The 15,333-nt window shown below is 38.9% G+C and overlaps 1 protein-coding gene and 1 long non-coding RNA gene across 4 annotated transcripts in view; one reads left to right on the forward strand and one right to left on the reverse strand.

The window, feature by feature from the left end:
- The first annotated feature begins 1,002 nt into the window (after nt 1–1,002).
- Nucleotides 1,003–6,375, forward strand: LOC113487527. Its single transcript, XR_003399811.1, has 4 exons — nt 1,003–1,158; nt 2,821–2,887; nt 3,909–3,991; nt 6,057–6,375. It is a non-coding gene; the product is annotated as an uncharacterized LOC113487527 (long non-coding RNA).
- A 4,247-nt stretch (nt 6,376–10,622) lies between these two features.
- STAU1 (staufen double-stranded RNA binding protein 1) overlaps nt 10,623–15,333 on the reverse strand; it is a 29,157-nt gene continuing 24,446 nt past the window's right edge. For all 3 annotated transcript variants that reach the window (XM_026862173.1, XM_026862175.1, XM_026862174.1), the window contains 4 exons: nt 14,672–14,991; nt 13,819–13,941; nt 12,197–12,282; nt 10,623–11,616 (listed from right to left, as the gene is read on the reverse strand). In XM_026862173.1, coding sequence (XP_026717974.1) covers nt 11,529–11,616; nt 12,197–12,282; nt 13,819–13,941; nt 14,672–14,991 — 617 coding nt within the window. In that variant the 3' untranslated portion in view covers nt 10,623–11,528. The remainder of the gene's footprint in view (nt 11,617–12,196; nt 12,283–13,818; nt 13,942–14,671; nt 14,992–15,333) is intronic.

Genomic DNA, 15,333 nt, shown 5'->3' on the forward strand with positions numbered 1-15,333 from the left:
ACACAAGAGATTACACACAAAAGTGGATCTTTCACACAACACCACAAACAAGTAATTATTACAACAAATAGAGTTCTGGTAACAAGTACCTCAGTTACATTCAACATTTGCATCAAATAAAACTCTAACCCTTGGTTAATCCAAAGGGGAACTTGTAACCCATCACCCGGGATTTTAGCCCAACCTTGTGTAGCTTTCACTGCATCTGACAGGCAGGCAACCCAACCAAATTCCCAAAAGAATGCTTTAATGTTCACAAACCAGTGGTCCTTTGCTCAAGGGCTCTTGGTCCAGTTATTAGGGTCCTCTCCATGAATTCTTGGTGCCAGCTTAAATTCCACAATTCCAGGATCCATCAAGGCTCAAGAGTGGCGTCCCACCTGGGTCGCCAAATTGATACCATAACCTGGTCTGAAATAACTCTCTAAAACTCATTTTGAAGTTTTAGAAAGTAAGCATTCTTTATTGAGGTGCCAGACAACAGGAGATGGCTCCACCTAATGTGCACACTGGGGTATTTCAACAGCACTAAATATATACGGTTAAAGTATATATATTCATCACTTTCCCAAGAAATTATTAATATAGTCATACAATCTCCTGGAACTCATTTAACATATGCAATGTCCTCAGCACATGCGTCCTCATTCTTTGGTGGTCATCTACAGTCTTTCTCACGGTGTCCACTAGCTGAACTCTGCTTCTGCACGTGCTCAATCCTACTTCCCACCTAGCTTACATACATAGTTATCTAAAAAACCTGTCTGTGCTAGTACCGGCCCCTTTATCTATTCTACTCAGAGATAAGTTATCTCTGAATAGGCTTCCTTGTCTACAAACATTTGGCCTAACTACACAATTTCAGTGGGGGAAGAACCCTATGTCCTTCAGTTATTTTACCAAGAGAGCTGGCTGGTTGGCCTGCAAAAGAGGCTCACGGGACAAGAGAAATACTACAAAAATCCGGATAAAAAACACTGTTGTATAGGGCTTCCGTGGTTAGTGACTTGTCCAAAGGGATGTGCAAATGCAGTGGCAACATCAAGCCTGTGATCCAACCCTAATCCAAAGCAGGAGCCCCCCGGCAGTTAACTCAAGGACTGACCGCTTACCCCGCCGGTTTTCTCCCAGATCATGTGCGACCGGGTTTCAGCTCAGGTTTGTGTCACTGGGGGGATGCCCACCACACTCAGGAAACGTCACAGTAGCAGTTACTTGGCCTTCAGGTGGCTATAGGCAGGCAATACTGCGTTAAATAGTTTGCCACTGAGTAATGTAAGGAATGGAATAGAGAGCAAAGCTTTGTATGAGAACAGCCTGGCTTGTAACTCGAGCACGGCAACGTGGGGTGATTTTAAAGCTATAAATTCACCTTGGAAATGGGGTGTGAATCCAGTCATCAGTCTCTAGTGGAGACCAGCCACATGACATCCTTGAATACACATTGAAGGTATTTTCAGTGTCCTTTTCATGCAGGGACTGTGCATCTATTCATGTTCATAAAGGTCAGCCAAGCACAGCGTTTCATCCCTCACCAGCGGTTGCTGTATAGCAGGGGGTGCCACCGTATGATTCAGGCACGTGCTGGTTCTGTGACCTTCCCCTCTCAGCACCTCCTGAGGAAAGTAGGAACTTTTGTTCCTAGAATAAGACCAACTAAAGAGAAAGGGTTGAAATGCAGTCAAAATTTAACAGGCAGGGAAAAGCACAAAGCCATATGCTAGTTTTACATCAGCAGGGTGGTCTTTTTGGGCTAAACACAGGAGTTGAACAACCCTGATTTCTGCAATAAGTAGCTCTGGTCTAGACTAGCTCAAAATCATGTAATTGCTCCATGCTTTGAGTTTTTCTGTTTGTAAAATACACACTGGTTATGCCAAGGCACCAGGCATAGCTGTTCAGTTGCTCACTCTGAGTATGAAGTGTTGGCATTGTGTGACTTGTCACATCACTGCTTCAGCAAAACAGCTGTTGGTATCAAGCTCCTACAAGCTGAACAGGGATTCAGTGACAAGGGGACTGGATCAAGCTGATTGCAAGGCCAATATGTCCTGTGGGACTAATAGAAGGTGTAGTTCAAGGACGGTCCTTGAAATGTGGTGAGAGCAAGAAAAGGCACATGGTCGGTTTGTCAGCTAATTTTCAGACATACAGATGAGGCTCTGCAAATCTGCCTGGAGAAGCCACCTGAGATATTTTAGACACTCTGAAAAATTATCTTTTTTTTTTCACCTCCTTGTCTAGTAGAATCTAGATATACATACTGCAAGCACATATATAGGCTTTGTAGTATGTTTGACATAACACTGCATAATTCAGCTACTATTAAAATGCTTTTTCCAAATTAAATGTGTTTGTAGGCAACTAATTCTTGAAAGCAGTTTGTCAAACAGGACTTGAAGAATAAATCTCAATCCTATTCATCCAAGTTCCAGAACACCAAAAGATGAAAAGACAATCAAAGGAAGGACATTGTAAGAGGATTACAGGGAAAACTAATCTTGTTACACTTGCAAACCCAGGTCACATGTACAATGTAAAAGGAACTATAAATGTTATTTGTGTTGCCTAGCTTGGCAAGGAAGGAAAAATGGAAAGGTCTGGGATGTTAAACAGCTGCAGCAGAGCTTAGCATCGAATTTATTTTATTTCACTGGGTTTTATTCTCCTTGGCAGAAGCATGTTGAAAATCTCTTTAGCTAGGTGAGTTCTTCAACTCTGGGCTCATTGTAGCAAGACTGAACTCTGGAAGTTCCTCAAGAGGCAGCAAAAGTCAGAACACACTCAGGTCCCAATCCTCCTGTTATTATTTACTTGCAGAGGAACCTCTTCTGTGGGGCATTGCTGGCCGGAGCCGACAGCCTGGGGGAACCTTGCTTCGCAGCAGGTGAGCCGGACTTGGGGCCGCAGGACTGCTCCGCACCTCCCTCGCACGGGGGTGACTCGCTGCAGCCGCAGGCAGCGGCAGGCTGGGCTGGGCCTCCAGTCGGTGTCCCTCGGCTTGCTCGTGGGAGTCCAAGCTTACACGAGTGGCCAAAGAGAGGTGAAAGGTTAAAAGGCAGTTATCACGTGCATTTCTTTGAAAGTACCACAACCTCTGAAGAACGCTTTTGTATTATATGCCAGCCTTCACAGGGACATGTTTTCAGCTTCTTCCAAATGCCAACACCCAGTGCTAGCACAGAATCATTCTTTTCTCTGGGAAGCGGAAACCTGATGAAAGAAGAAATGCTGCTGAACTGCTAAACAAGACCTTGTAAGTCTCACGGGATGATTAAATATTTCACATGCCAGCATCCAACTGCTACACTGTTAAGTTCAGGGTTTTTGTTAAATCAGAACTAAGTATGAAGAAATCCAAACTTTAATTGAAGTGTAACCTCTGCATTCCTGACATAATAACCTAGACTAAAAACCCAGCACAAAATACCTCCAATATTCAGGAAATTTTTAATATAAATTTTAATTTTCCAGCATAAAATTTTGTAACAGAAAAAAAAAAAAAAAAAAAAAAAAAAAAAGAGCAGCCATGAAAACATCTCTCCAAACTGCTGGGTCAGCAACTTCACTGTGAAGCACTATGATGATCAAAATAAAACAGCACACTGACAGGGTATTGAAAAAAAAATCTTTGTGAGCATCTGCCAACATCATACACACTGGTCTTTTGGAATAGGAAAAAAACACAAAATTCACAGAATAAAGGTTAGTAGGAAGGAAACTGCCATAGTTTAGTTGTGGAGCCAGAATTTTTTTAGCCTGCAGCTAAAACTAGAAGCAAATAAAGACTGTGAATGACCCAGCTGAGTTTCAGCAAAAGAGACTCAACAGGGAGATGTATTCAGATTTACCACTTCAATAGGCCTATTTGCACATAAATCACGTTCTCTTTTTTTTCTTCCTAACAGACTACCTTCCAAAACTGACAGCAATGGATCACACTGTGACTGCAGCAGGAGCTTCAGGCCTGTTGGCAGCAGCTGGTTGAGGGGTGGGTCGAAACGGGTCACCAGGGACCCAAAGCACTTTTACCAAGAGATCCCAACATTCGTTTTTCCAGTGAACACAAACCTTCCCTAGGGCTGCTGCAGTTTTGTAGGTTATGACCATTGCAGTGAGTCTTAGGGTGAGCCAGAGCACTCACCTTGCAGGACTGCTGGTTTTATGCATCTCTCAGGTTTAGCCTTAAAATTGATCAAAATGTTTTAACAATATTTTCAAGCTCAGATAAACCAACTAAAACATGGAAACAATAAATGCCTGTTAGACGAGCAACTGCCTTGTTAACAGCTTTGTACTGCGAATACAGCAATTTCCAAGTGCTGTATGACACCAGTAATATTTTGCAAAATTATTGGCTAGAGTCTACAGAAAACATTTTTGGAGGGAAAGGGGAGCTTTGATGGCTTACAGATGACTCTTTTTAATTATTAGCAATTGAATTTTACATAGGTATTGATGAAGGACACTGCTCTGTCAGAAAGAGATGGAGCAAAAAGACAAAGAAAACTGTAGACCAATATGGTGTTGACTTAAAAGTGACTTTAGAAATGTTCATGTCGTTCTTTATCTTGCAAAAGTAACCCAGTGTTTTTATTCCATTTATATGGGCAACGTTGAAAGAAAATGTGCAAGAACTCAAACATATTACAAAACTTTTCAATTTAACTCAGATGGAAATGCTTTGGTCCAACAGATAAACAGTTAATCTTAATTTAGCTACAACCAGGAAGGTATCACAAGCCTTGCTAGTGGGTTCTTGGGATCAGGAGGTGTCAAGGTCGGCAGCACAGGATGAAGAGAAAAGGCATCTCCAAGCAGCTGACCTGTCTCCCAAGTGGTACAGCACCATTTTTTGCACTGAGGATGACAACCCCGCAGGGTAGTCGGGTGAAGAACAGAGGACCCCACACAGCCCTGGCTGTGAGCACAGCTTGTGCTCTGACTTTTTACCGAGTTTGGAAGAACACCTCATGGAACATTCTGTTGAAATGTGTTTCTCTCTAAGGAAAGGTCAGGTACTGCATATACCTCACAGATGCTGGAATCTGTCCATCACAAGTCAGATAATCTCAAAGACTGCTTTAAGAGATGTTACATTTCTAGGAGTAGGAATTCATGGAGAGAAGGGGAGGGGAAGAGAGCAAGCATCTTTATGAAGTAAAACCCCTAGTGGGAAGGGAGGGGCAAGCATGCCACATAGCCAAAGGCTAAACCATCTTCCTAAAAGAAAGTGCCAACAGCAAATATTGAGAGACAAGAAAATGGGAAGAAATGGCAGCATTTCACAGGGAATTTGGAAACATCCCTCATGATCCACAAGGTTCATTCCCTCCCTAGTTAGCCCAGAGGAGCATGGGCTCAAGTGCTTTGAGATGCAGCATGTGCAAGCTTTTTGCACATTCATGGTTGGAACACTTGTCACGTGTTTGTTTGAAGTGGGACTAGCTTTAATGTCCAGTCTAAACAAAAATGCATCACATTCATGGCAGAAGGCCATTAAAATCAATGAAGTTATATCCAGCTGACTAAAGAATGACAAGAGGTCTGCATCTCACCCAGTCTCAGTATCACTTCAATCCAGGTACATCTTCCCTATCTGCACACAATTATAGCCCAGCAGAATAGGGAGGGTTTAGACAGTAAAAGCTCTTAAATAACATTTTTTTCTTTTAAATAAGAATCAGCATTGGGTTTCTACATCAGTCCTTTGGCACATGGAAATGCAAGAAGTTAAACACTCACTGAAAACACCAGTTACCTTTGAAGTTAGCACGGTATAACGCTTAGAAGAGATTTAAATGTATTTAGCCTTTGTGAGTTTGAAGTAGCACATTTTCTTCAAGTTTTTATCCACTTTAGTAATTAAAATAACTTGGTGGCTCAACATTTTAATACATAAGCTCCTCCGTGTCTACTTAACAAGCTTTAAAGGGAATTTACAAACTTTTTATGCAAATGCAGTGGCAGTTTGCAGGACAGTTATACTGAATCTTATTTACAACAAACTACCGATGGATTTATTTATGCCTTCTTTCCCAATTGTTTTTTTCTAGGCAAGAGCTAAATGGCCATCTCGGTTAAAACCAAGCTACTGTGTGAAAACAGCAATGGAAGCAATACTTATTCATCAGACCACAATAGATATATCCCTATGTGATGTACTTGGTTGTGGCTTTAAAATGGTAGAACAGCAGTCTGGGAGATTGCACCCATGGTGAAATGGGGAGCATGGATTAGTGTCTGTAGAGATGCCCAGTTGTCCCTAAACAGATTTTGCATTTGGACTTTGATATGAGACACGTCGGAGGTTTTGCCCCTTAACACAGGACAGGGATTGTGTTCTTTGGGACCACTAATCTCCCTTCTGAAGGACCCCCCCCCAAAAAAAAACCCAACCAACCAACCAACCCCCCACATTTAAACATTAAAGACTCTTTTGGTTGGAAATAGTAAGGATAAAAGAAAGAATGGTAGCAGATGATCAAAGTACTGAAAGCATACTCTGTGAAGAATATTTTCTGCATCATTAACATGGGACATTTTGAAAAAAAAAAAATCTAAACCATCCTCTATTAGCAGGTTGCTAAGAAATACTGTGAAACTAAGTGGGAGCACAAGGAAAGTTTAAAAGCACTATAATTTTTTCATTTCTAATGAAATACAATTTTGTTGCATTTGGGTACTGATAGTGGTATACAATTTGTAGGAGAATAAAATACACTTTTGGATAAATCTTATTTGCCATCTGTATGCTTTTATTCAGTTCTAAACTAGAGATTAAATGAATACCCTAGAGATTTTCATTTGCTCTAACAACTTCATTTTTTTCCTCAGCCTCCTTCCATGGGATGTTCAGGTTCTTGCTCAGAAGTTCCTGGGTATTAAATAAGTGTATGTATCCACTTGGCAGCATGTCACAGCCACAGAGATGAAGTTGAGTATTTTCAGATTTGTAATCACCTCTGGAGCAGCATTCTTCGTCTGAGCTTAAACAGAGGAGTCACTTAAATATAGCAGCCCTTAAGGACAGTATTACATTAATTCACATTTATTCTGTTGTTTTTTATCTGCAGACTTTCAAAATAAAAGCAGCAAATGTTTGTCTGGTTGCTTCACAAAAGAAGATGAGTGAAGTGGTATACACACATCCTATCCTTTCCTGCAGTTTGGCACTTTTGGAAGCTCCACCATTTCTTTCTACATTAGCACTAAATAAAAACTATTTTTGACTTTGATCAGTGAGTTAGAACAGAATTTTGGTTTGATCCTTAGGCAACATAATAATTGCAGTGGAACTCTTGAGTACTATTACATTTAACGCTGAGGTATGTTACTAAAATTTGACCAGAGAACTGAGAACAAGGATAACTACCCTGATGACTCCACACTCCCCAACTGGGTCCTTTCAGATTGTCTTTATCCTAAGGAAATACTAGCTGCTTATATTCTAAACCAAAAGTTAGGGGAATGTATTTTAATATTATGGATGAAACAGTTATCGCAGTAATCCAGGCTGCTTCTCATTCTGTAGGCACATTTTCACTATCCTACAGGTCAGCATTCCCCAAAAGAGATTTTGCACAAATCCTTTAAGCTCTCCATCCTTCAACCAAGAGTGATGGATCGGGAAAAGTCATGGTTCTTCCTTTGGGGAGTCAGGACTTCCTACTATCAAATAAAATATTCTGTTTTAAAAAAATTCCATGACCAATTTTCACTGTTCCCCTTTAACTTTTATGTGGTGCAGGTTTTTGTCTCAATAGCAAACTGACCCATTCAAGAAAGCAAGTAATACTCCAAAACCCCTGGGTGACCATGGACTACCTTCCTTCTTGTACACCCACTGCAGAGTGCAACCTGGTACTTGTGCAGCAGTCTTTAAGCTTGGTAACACAGCACTGGAAAATGCTTTATTTGTCAGGTTTCATATGTAGCACATCTCCAGAGCCACTCTTTGGGTTCCTATCCTATGAGTTACAAGACATTTGCACCTCTTCAAGGAACAGTGGCATAGGATCATTCTTTTGACACAAGAGCCACTATTAGGAGCAGCTGTATACTTCTATGAGTAAGAAAAGGCTTGAAGGAAAGCAATGCAAGAGCTGCTAGAATTTAGAGGTTGGCTTAAGGCTTTGAAATTTGAGAAAATAGTAATGAGTGCTTGCTTTCCAATACCAGAAGGGAAGAACATGAAGACTGGAATCTGTCAAAGTCTAGACATGTGAGGGAGTCCAGGCAGAAAGGACATGTTCTTTGGTGAAGGAAAATGTATAACCTACTGTCTGGTCTCTGCTGATCTTATTTACAAGCTTACCTACTGGAACATCAGTGTATTTCCAGAATCTGGTTTCCAAACTTCTCAGCTACTTCCTCTGAGCCTGTATGTTCCGCATTTGGAAGTAGAATGGGCAGGCATTAAAAAAGGACCAAATGAACAAGACTGAAATGCACTGAAATTCAATGACTTGTTCTGCCACCTCACATCTCCTGTCCCTCAGTGACCTGCCTCCTCAGGAATCGCCTTCACTTACAGTTACTAAACCTGGAGCGGAGGCCCTTTAGGATCAGACCTCCTTCCTCTGCACTTCGAAGCAGCAGCCTAGGGGCAGTCCTGCTAGCAGAACACTGGCTGTATGATTTAAGAGGCTGGGATAATAAGGTGGTGAATTCTGAAAAGAAACAAATCCCTCTCAGTTGTTAGCACAATAGTTATGAGCCTGATAGATCAGACTAAATACTTTGTTTTCCTTACTCCCATTTGAAAGTGATTAAAGGGAAGTTCTCTCTAGCTGAAATAAACTGAGTATTTTGGGTGCAAAATTTCACAATTTACTAAATGTAGAGCAGATTCAGAATACAAAATAGGAAAAAATGCATTAACTTACAAAAATGTTTGTGGTAATTTAAGCAGAGTCAAATAAGATAATGCTTGTAAAATCTGCTTGTGGGAGAACAACCCTAACCAATTAAGGTATGAATAGGAGAAAGTAATTTTGGAACAGACCTTCTACTTAAATTTTCTATAATGGGATCATTACTGAAATGTGTGGCATGAAGCCCCAGCTAATGTACACTGATATTCCTATTTGGAAGCTGCAGCTCATTTACTTGCAGTCAAAAAGGTTTTTTAAGATCAAAACCAAAAGTAAAAACTTCAAAGAAAGACTCCAAAAGGGTGAGGTGTCTTGCAGACAACACTTTGCTAGTACTCAGAAATGCATGCTATAACAGACTGCTAGACTACTGCAGCCAGGGAATTTCACCTCAGTTTTCTCATATTTGTATTTTTTTCTAGAACATTTTATTATCTGTTGATCAAAAGTATCATATAAGCCTTCAGGTGATTACATATATATGTAATTATTCTTCCTAACCTTTGCTGCATCGAGCACAGATGAGATGAGAAAAAGCAAGGGACTGTGGTGCTCTGGAACTTACTTCAGCTTACCTAGAATCCACACAGTGTGACATGAGGTCTCCCATCATGAGGTTGAGTTTACACGATTTTTGATGAAAGAACCTTCTCTTGCATAGCACCTCTAAGATGAGATGCATTTAAGAGTATAAAACCAGAGGTATCTATGGCAAAGTACCTTAATTCAGGTTCACATGAAACAGCATTACAGACAAACTAATGCTGCAAAATAGTCAGAATAGGCTCTAGTCCCATGCAAAGAGAAAATTCCTAAGTAGCAGCAGATAAAGGTAGGGAGACCATTTACACCGCTATCAATGTGGTGTCTGTATTACAATATAAATTGTTTGGTAAGTAGTTTCTAAGTTGTAAGAATTTGCAAAACAAAGCCTCAACCTAGCAAGTTTCTTTTAATTTTTAAATGTACAGCATTTTAGTTCTACAAATGTAAAAAAAACCCAAACCAAAACAAAAAAACAAAAAAAACTTTACAATGATCAAAACCAACTTGATTCAATAAAATTTGGTATGCAGTTAATGTGGCCAAACTGCTTTTGATAATGCAAATAAAATGGCCGAGACAAATATTTAACTTTGAGACACAGCCTATGCAGTAACTGCTTTCCGTGACAAGAGTTACTACACGCACTGCAAACAGGTGTTTAGGAAGTGCTGCTACAGATTACCAGGTAAGTACACACTGAATGTAGTTCACATCCAAATGATACACTGTCATGTGTCGATCTACAGTGCCAGTTTTTGTTTCTAGAGGGAAAGTTTTGTTTTGTTTTGAAAGTACTACCCCCGAAAAATTACTAAGTGCAAGGCAAGGTTGTGACTCAAATTACAAGCAAACAAGGAAACTTAAAAGTAGAGACTTAAACTTTGAAATCATACCAACCTGTTGCACCAGGTTTCTTGTCATAATCATAACTTTAGTTTAAGCTCCCATTAATACAGTTGCACTAACACACTGTGGCACAAATAACAAAATGTACCCACATTACTTTTGAATTTCCTTGACCTTGCCAGGTTTTTCACATCCTCCACATTACTAAATAGTAGTTATTTATATGTAATTGATAACCATTGTACAGTTACTCCATAGCTTTACAATACTGCCCGTACTATATCACAAGCATTACAAATCCTATAAAAAAAGCAGCCCCTGTAGTGGCATACGAGAATAAATTAACCAAAAAAATTTAGTATTACCATTTATTGGTGACAAACACTACGTTTTACTTACATTCCATGGGGAGAAAAAATTCCAGCGTAAACAATGAACTGAAGCAGTACTTAACTTGCAAGGCTATCGTGCTTTACCTGGACCATATGCAAAAAACTTTATTGCGCACAGTTCAGTACGCAATAACACAACATCAAAAGCAACACAGTTTATATATAAACATAGGTAATTTTTTTCAGCCCTACATGGAGATGTAATTAAACAGTATAAAGCACTCAAGGAAAATCAATCTGCAGTTTTATATGCACTACATTGAGATCATATCCTGTAATGTAGTGAGCTGTGTGCCGTCTATACACACAATCCTTAAAACATAGATCAGAGATCATTTAAAGTCATGTTGCATTTGAGTTCCCCTACCCCCCACTCAAGAAAACTAGAAATTAACCAAAAACGATCAAACAAAGTTTAAAATTCCTAAAGCGTTTTAATTCATTCAACCGTTGGATAATTACGCTGTTTGCGAAAGTATTGGACTTTTTAAAATGGTGGGCACACAACTTGTTTCCAGTGAAACTTTGCTATTTCAATAAAAACAAAATAACCACATACATGGATATGATCTTCCCAAGTTAGTTCACAGATAACATGTCAGTCTCAGAAGACAAAGTTTCTAAACTGTGCTATTGTTCTAGATACAATTAAGAAACTTTTAAATGAAAAATTTATAGTGTCATTTCAATCAAAACAACATAATGAAACTAAAAATTTATCACTGTTTGAAGAAAAAGCAACAGTTATGATTTAGACACTACAGTAGGTTGTAAAGACTGTAGCACTCTAAAACAGTTAGGTTACATTAATAGGAAGCATTTGATTTTCTCTGGTGCTTTCAGGTTTGGGTCCAGTCAAAAGCCTTTTTTAGGCAGTGCTGTCCAGTGTTTGTCCCAAAGTGTTTGAGTTAGCCGGTTTGAGAAGAGGGTCACTTTCCATTTCTTGTTTCACACATCTACAAATGAGAAAACACCTGTTACTTAGGAGATAAAACACTATTTCCATGAATAAGATGCTTCAAAATCAGAAACAAACAATTTGAGGTGCATATAACAACTTGTTTCCATATAACTGGCCTCCATTTTTAATCAATTAGCACTTTGTTAATTCCATCATTTTGACAGCTTATTATCTAAATGAGGCTAAACTTTTGCTGTGAAATGTAGACATTATTTACATTTTAAATACAGAAGGTTTCTAGAAAGAGAGGAGCAGCTGTAACAAACACACTGAAAAGTCACACTATTTACAAATCTCTGTAAACAGTTTCAGCAGAGGGATCACAGTCAGAACTGCTCTGTATCACAGCCATTACATTTTATCCACTTGCTCCTGCTTAGTAATTTGCATTTGACAGATGAAAATCACAAGCTTGATCATAAAACCTACCCTCTCATCCGTCTGAAGAAGATAACAGCCTTGGCATTTTAACTTTTCTGGCAAAGAAAAAAACCCTCACATTTTATTTGTTTATAGAACATCACAGGGTTAGAGGTTTCCGTTAATGCAAGGGAAAGTCAATGGGTCACACTCACACAGACATTGGTCCATTTCCTGTTCTTGGCATCTCTGTGGTTTGTTGGTCCAACTCAGACAGCAACTTCAAAATATTCAATGCAGCCTGAAGAAAAGAGAGAGCATATAGCAATTCAACCTGAGCACATTTCATTCATTTAGTGAAAGCAGGACTGGGACTCACTTAAAGTAAATGTCCTAATTTTGGTAATATATTAAGATACATAATTATGGTGGAAAAAATGCAATGGTGTAGAATTTCCTCTTGCTACAACAATAGAATGGTGCTGTGGCTTGGGGATTCCCATTGCATTTGTTTTAGCAATGGGGGAAAATTAATTGAGCAGTACTATTAATATCAAGGGAAAAGACACTAAATTAGCAATGCCTCAAACTATTCAAAGCTTAAGACAAAGGACATTAAAATACACAAAACCTAAAAGTCCTTTGCAGAAAAAGAAAACAAGTTACACAAGAATCAAAAATACAACACAGATAGGGCACGTGTGACTGTTTGAGAGAAGAGTTGATATGACATGGCTAATGCAAAACTAAGTCACCTCCCTTGAGAACTGAAGATTTTTTTCAACTTTATTCAGATCAATTTCAGGTGCACCTTTTCAGAATATCTCCAACTAGTTATGGCACGTGTATTAGTGAAAGCTGAATATCTGAACAGAGCAAGGTTCTCAGGTTGGCCCAGTCTCAATGTTTCAACTCTGAACTGGCTGTCCTTTTCCCTGCTACCTACTGCACTAACTTGTGTGCTTAGTCTTACAAGGAGCCCTTTACAGCAGGATGTAGTGACAGGTATGAAAACATTAAAATTAAGTGACAAGGATCAAAGAAATCTGCATCAAATTATAGCCATTAGAAGATCACTGCAAAGTTTTTTAGTATAAAAATCAGTAAAATCAGGTTTTCCTAAGTGTATTTATAAATTGCAAACTTTTACTTCAGTCTGTAGTCAGCACTCAGGTCACCACTGGCTACCAGAAGAACGAAACTCTCTTCAAATTGTAGTAGACTGTGTACATATTGTTAGCAATATGTAATGTCTTTTATACACAAAGTTCCTTACAGTTTGAAGTCTAGAAGACTCATTCTTTCACACAGAAATATTCCAGTTATTGTTAATAAAAGACCTTATTTATAAAGGGATCTTAACAGATTTAGAGTGTCTCCTGCTATGTAATGGTGAATTGCATTTCTTCCATTTTGGATTCCATTCCAGCAGAAACTCTGGTAACATGAATCCAAATATTACAGTTCTCAATGAAATATCAGCCCATTCTGTTACAGAAAATAAGCTCATATGCTCTCATGTTTTAAAAGTTCCTGTTCATATATTTTCTTTAATATGTGCTCATGCAAATATTATCAAGACAATTTTTGGTCTACATTTTTGTAGACCAAAATTGTTAGCATATATTAGGCATTTTAAAGGTTATTTAGATTAGATTCTGATATTATTAATCAATTATTTCAGCAACCTGTGAAATACTAGACAAAAATTAGCCAGGGAATTATACAGCATTTAATTAATTGCCATCCAGCAGTAATATGAAACCTTGGTCTATCCCCTGCATCCCTTAGTTCAGTGAAGGCCAAAGAGAAAGCATTTCAGCAATATTCATCATACCATATCATGGCAAGATTCTACATCCTTTCCAATTCCATGGCTGATCAGTGGTGGCTGAGAGGAACAGTTTATAAGAGATACAAACTCATTCTTGTTATTTTTTGGAAAGTCTTTATATTCAACCTGAAGACAAGAGAAGGATTTAGTTATTTTCAGTTAACCAAGTACAGGAAATAAATCACAACTGCTATAGATTCTTTGCCCATAGATGAAGCTGAATCTTACTTTCAATCATTCTGTCAGCCAGTAGAACCATTTACTTTGAAGTCTGACTTCACTTGGGATGTTTTTTGGCAATGATAAGAGCTCTGCAAGCCTTCTGAATAAAAGTGGTACTTAAGGATTGTTGCTGGGACCTTTATTCTGATCATAGCTATCTGCATTTACAATTTTCCCTATTATGCTTTTTAATCCACTGAGCTTCTTTAACAATATAGGAACTTAATGCAATTCTGATTAAAGGGAAGAAACACAAGAAAACGTACAGCTTACAGTAAATGTTAATGTATGAAAGATTATTAAAAAAAATTATTTCAGATAAGTCAAGTTCAAGTTCATATTATGTTCCTACATCATGACAATTTTCAGAAAATGCTACCTTCAATTTTATTCTTCCAAGACATCAGAGTAGCACAGAATTAAGGCTGAGGATGTAGTACAGAAATGCACATTTGAAAACTAAGTAACAAAAGCTGTAAAATTCAGTACATTTCATAGGTAAAGTAAAACATTTAATACATGAATTTCAGCTTAACAAGCAGCCTCAGAAGACAGCAGTCACCAGAACTAAAAAGCTTTAGGTTGGACCAGTTTGCACAGCTTTGGAAGAAATCTTGCAAAGTTGAACCTTTACCTGGATTCCTTGAACATTGGAAAGATAGTCCAGCTGCTCAGAGGGCCGAGTAAGTGGTCCGTGGGGTACATGGCCTGATGAGTTGTTATTCTTCAGTATGGTCTCAGCAGTAGGAGAAGTACCACCATACAATAGCTCTCTAGCAATCATTGCTGTTACTGTAGCCTTGGCAGGATTTGGGGCTGCCCTATTGAACTCTTTGGTGTGGTGTCCTTGATTGGCTCCTACAGCTTGTGCAACCTCAGGGACCATGGGAAGAATTCCAGCAGGAAGCTGCTGATGGCTGAGATAAGGCATCCTAAACTCATCTTCTTTATTACCTGAGAAGAGAGGGGTACGTACTAAACAGATGCTAGCTATTTCTGTGAGGCCTTCTGCAGGCACACTAAGACATATATAGGCATCAAAAGCCACTTCTGAAAAAAAAAAAAAAAAGGTTTCAAATTTTTTTGAAACCCTAACAAATTTAGAGAGCTTGATTCACCTTTGATGGGTCAGAGATGCAGCACCAGCAAGACAGAGTTTGCTTACTGAATAAATGAATCAGTGTAACTCCTGCTTCTGCCAATAGGAGCACCTTTACTTCTGGGAGCAGTTTCTGCAGGTTAGTCAAGCTTACAAACACCTCAGACAGTTGCAACCACATTCCAGATATATTTTTT

Source organism: Athene cunicularia (assembly GCF_003259725.1).
Source record: "Athene cunicularia isolate RWA chromosome 20 unlocalized genomic scaffold, athCun1 chr20_part1, whole genome shotgun sequence".
NCBI lineage: Eukaryota > Metazoa > Chordata > Aves > Strigiformes > Strigidae > Athene > Athene cunicularia.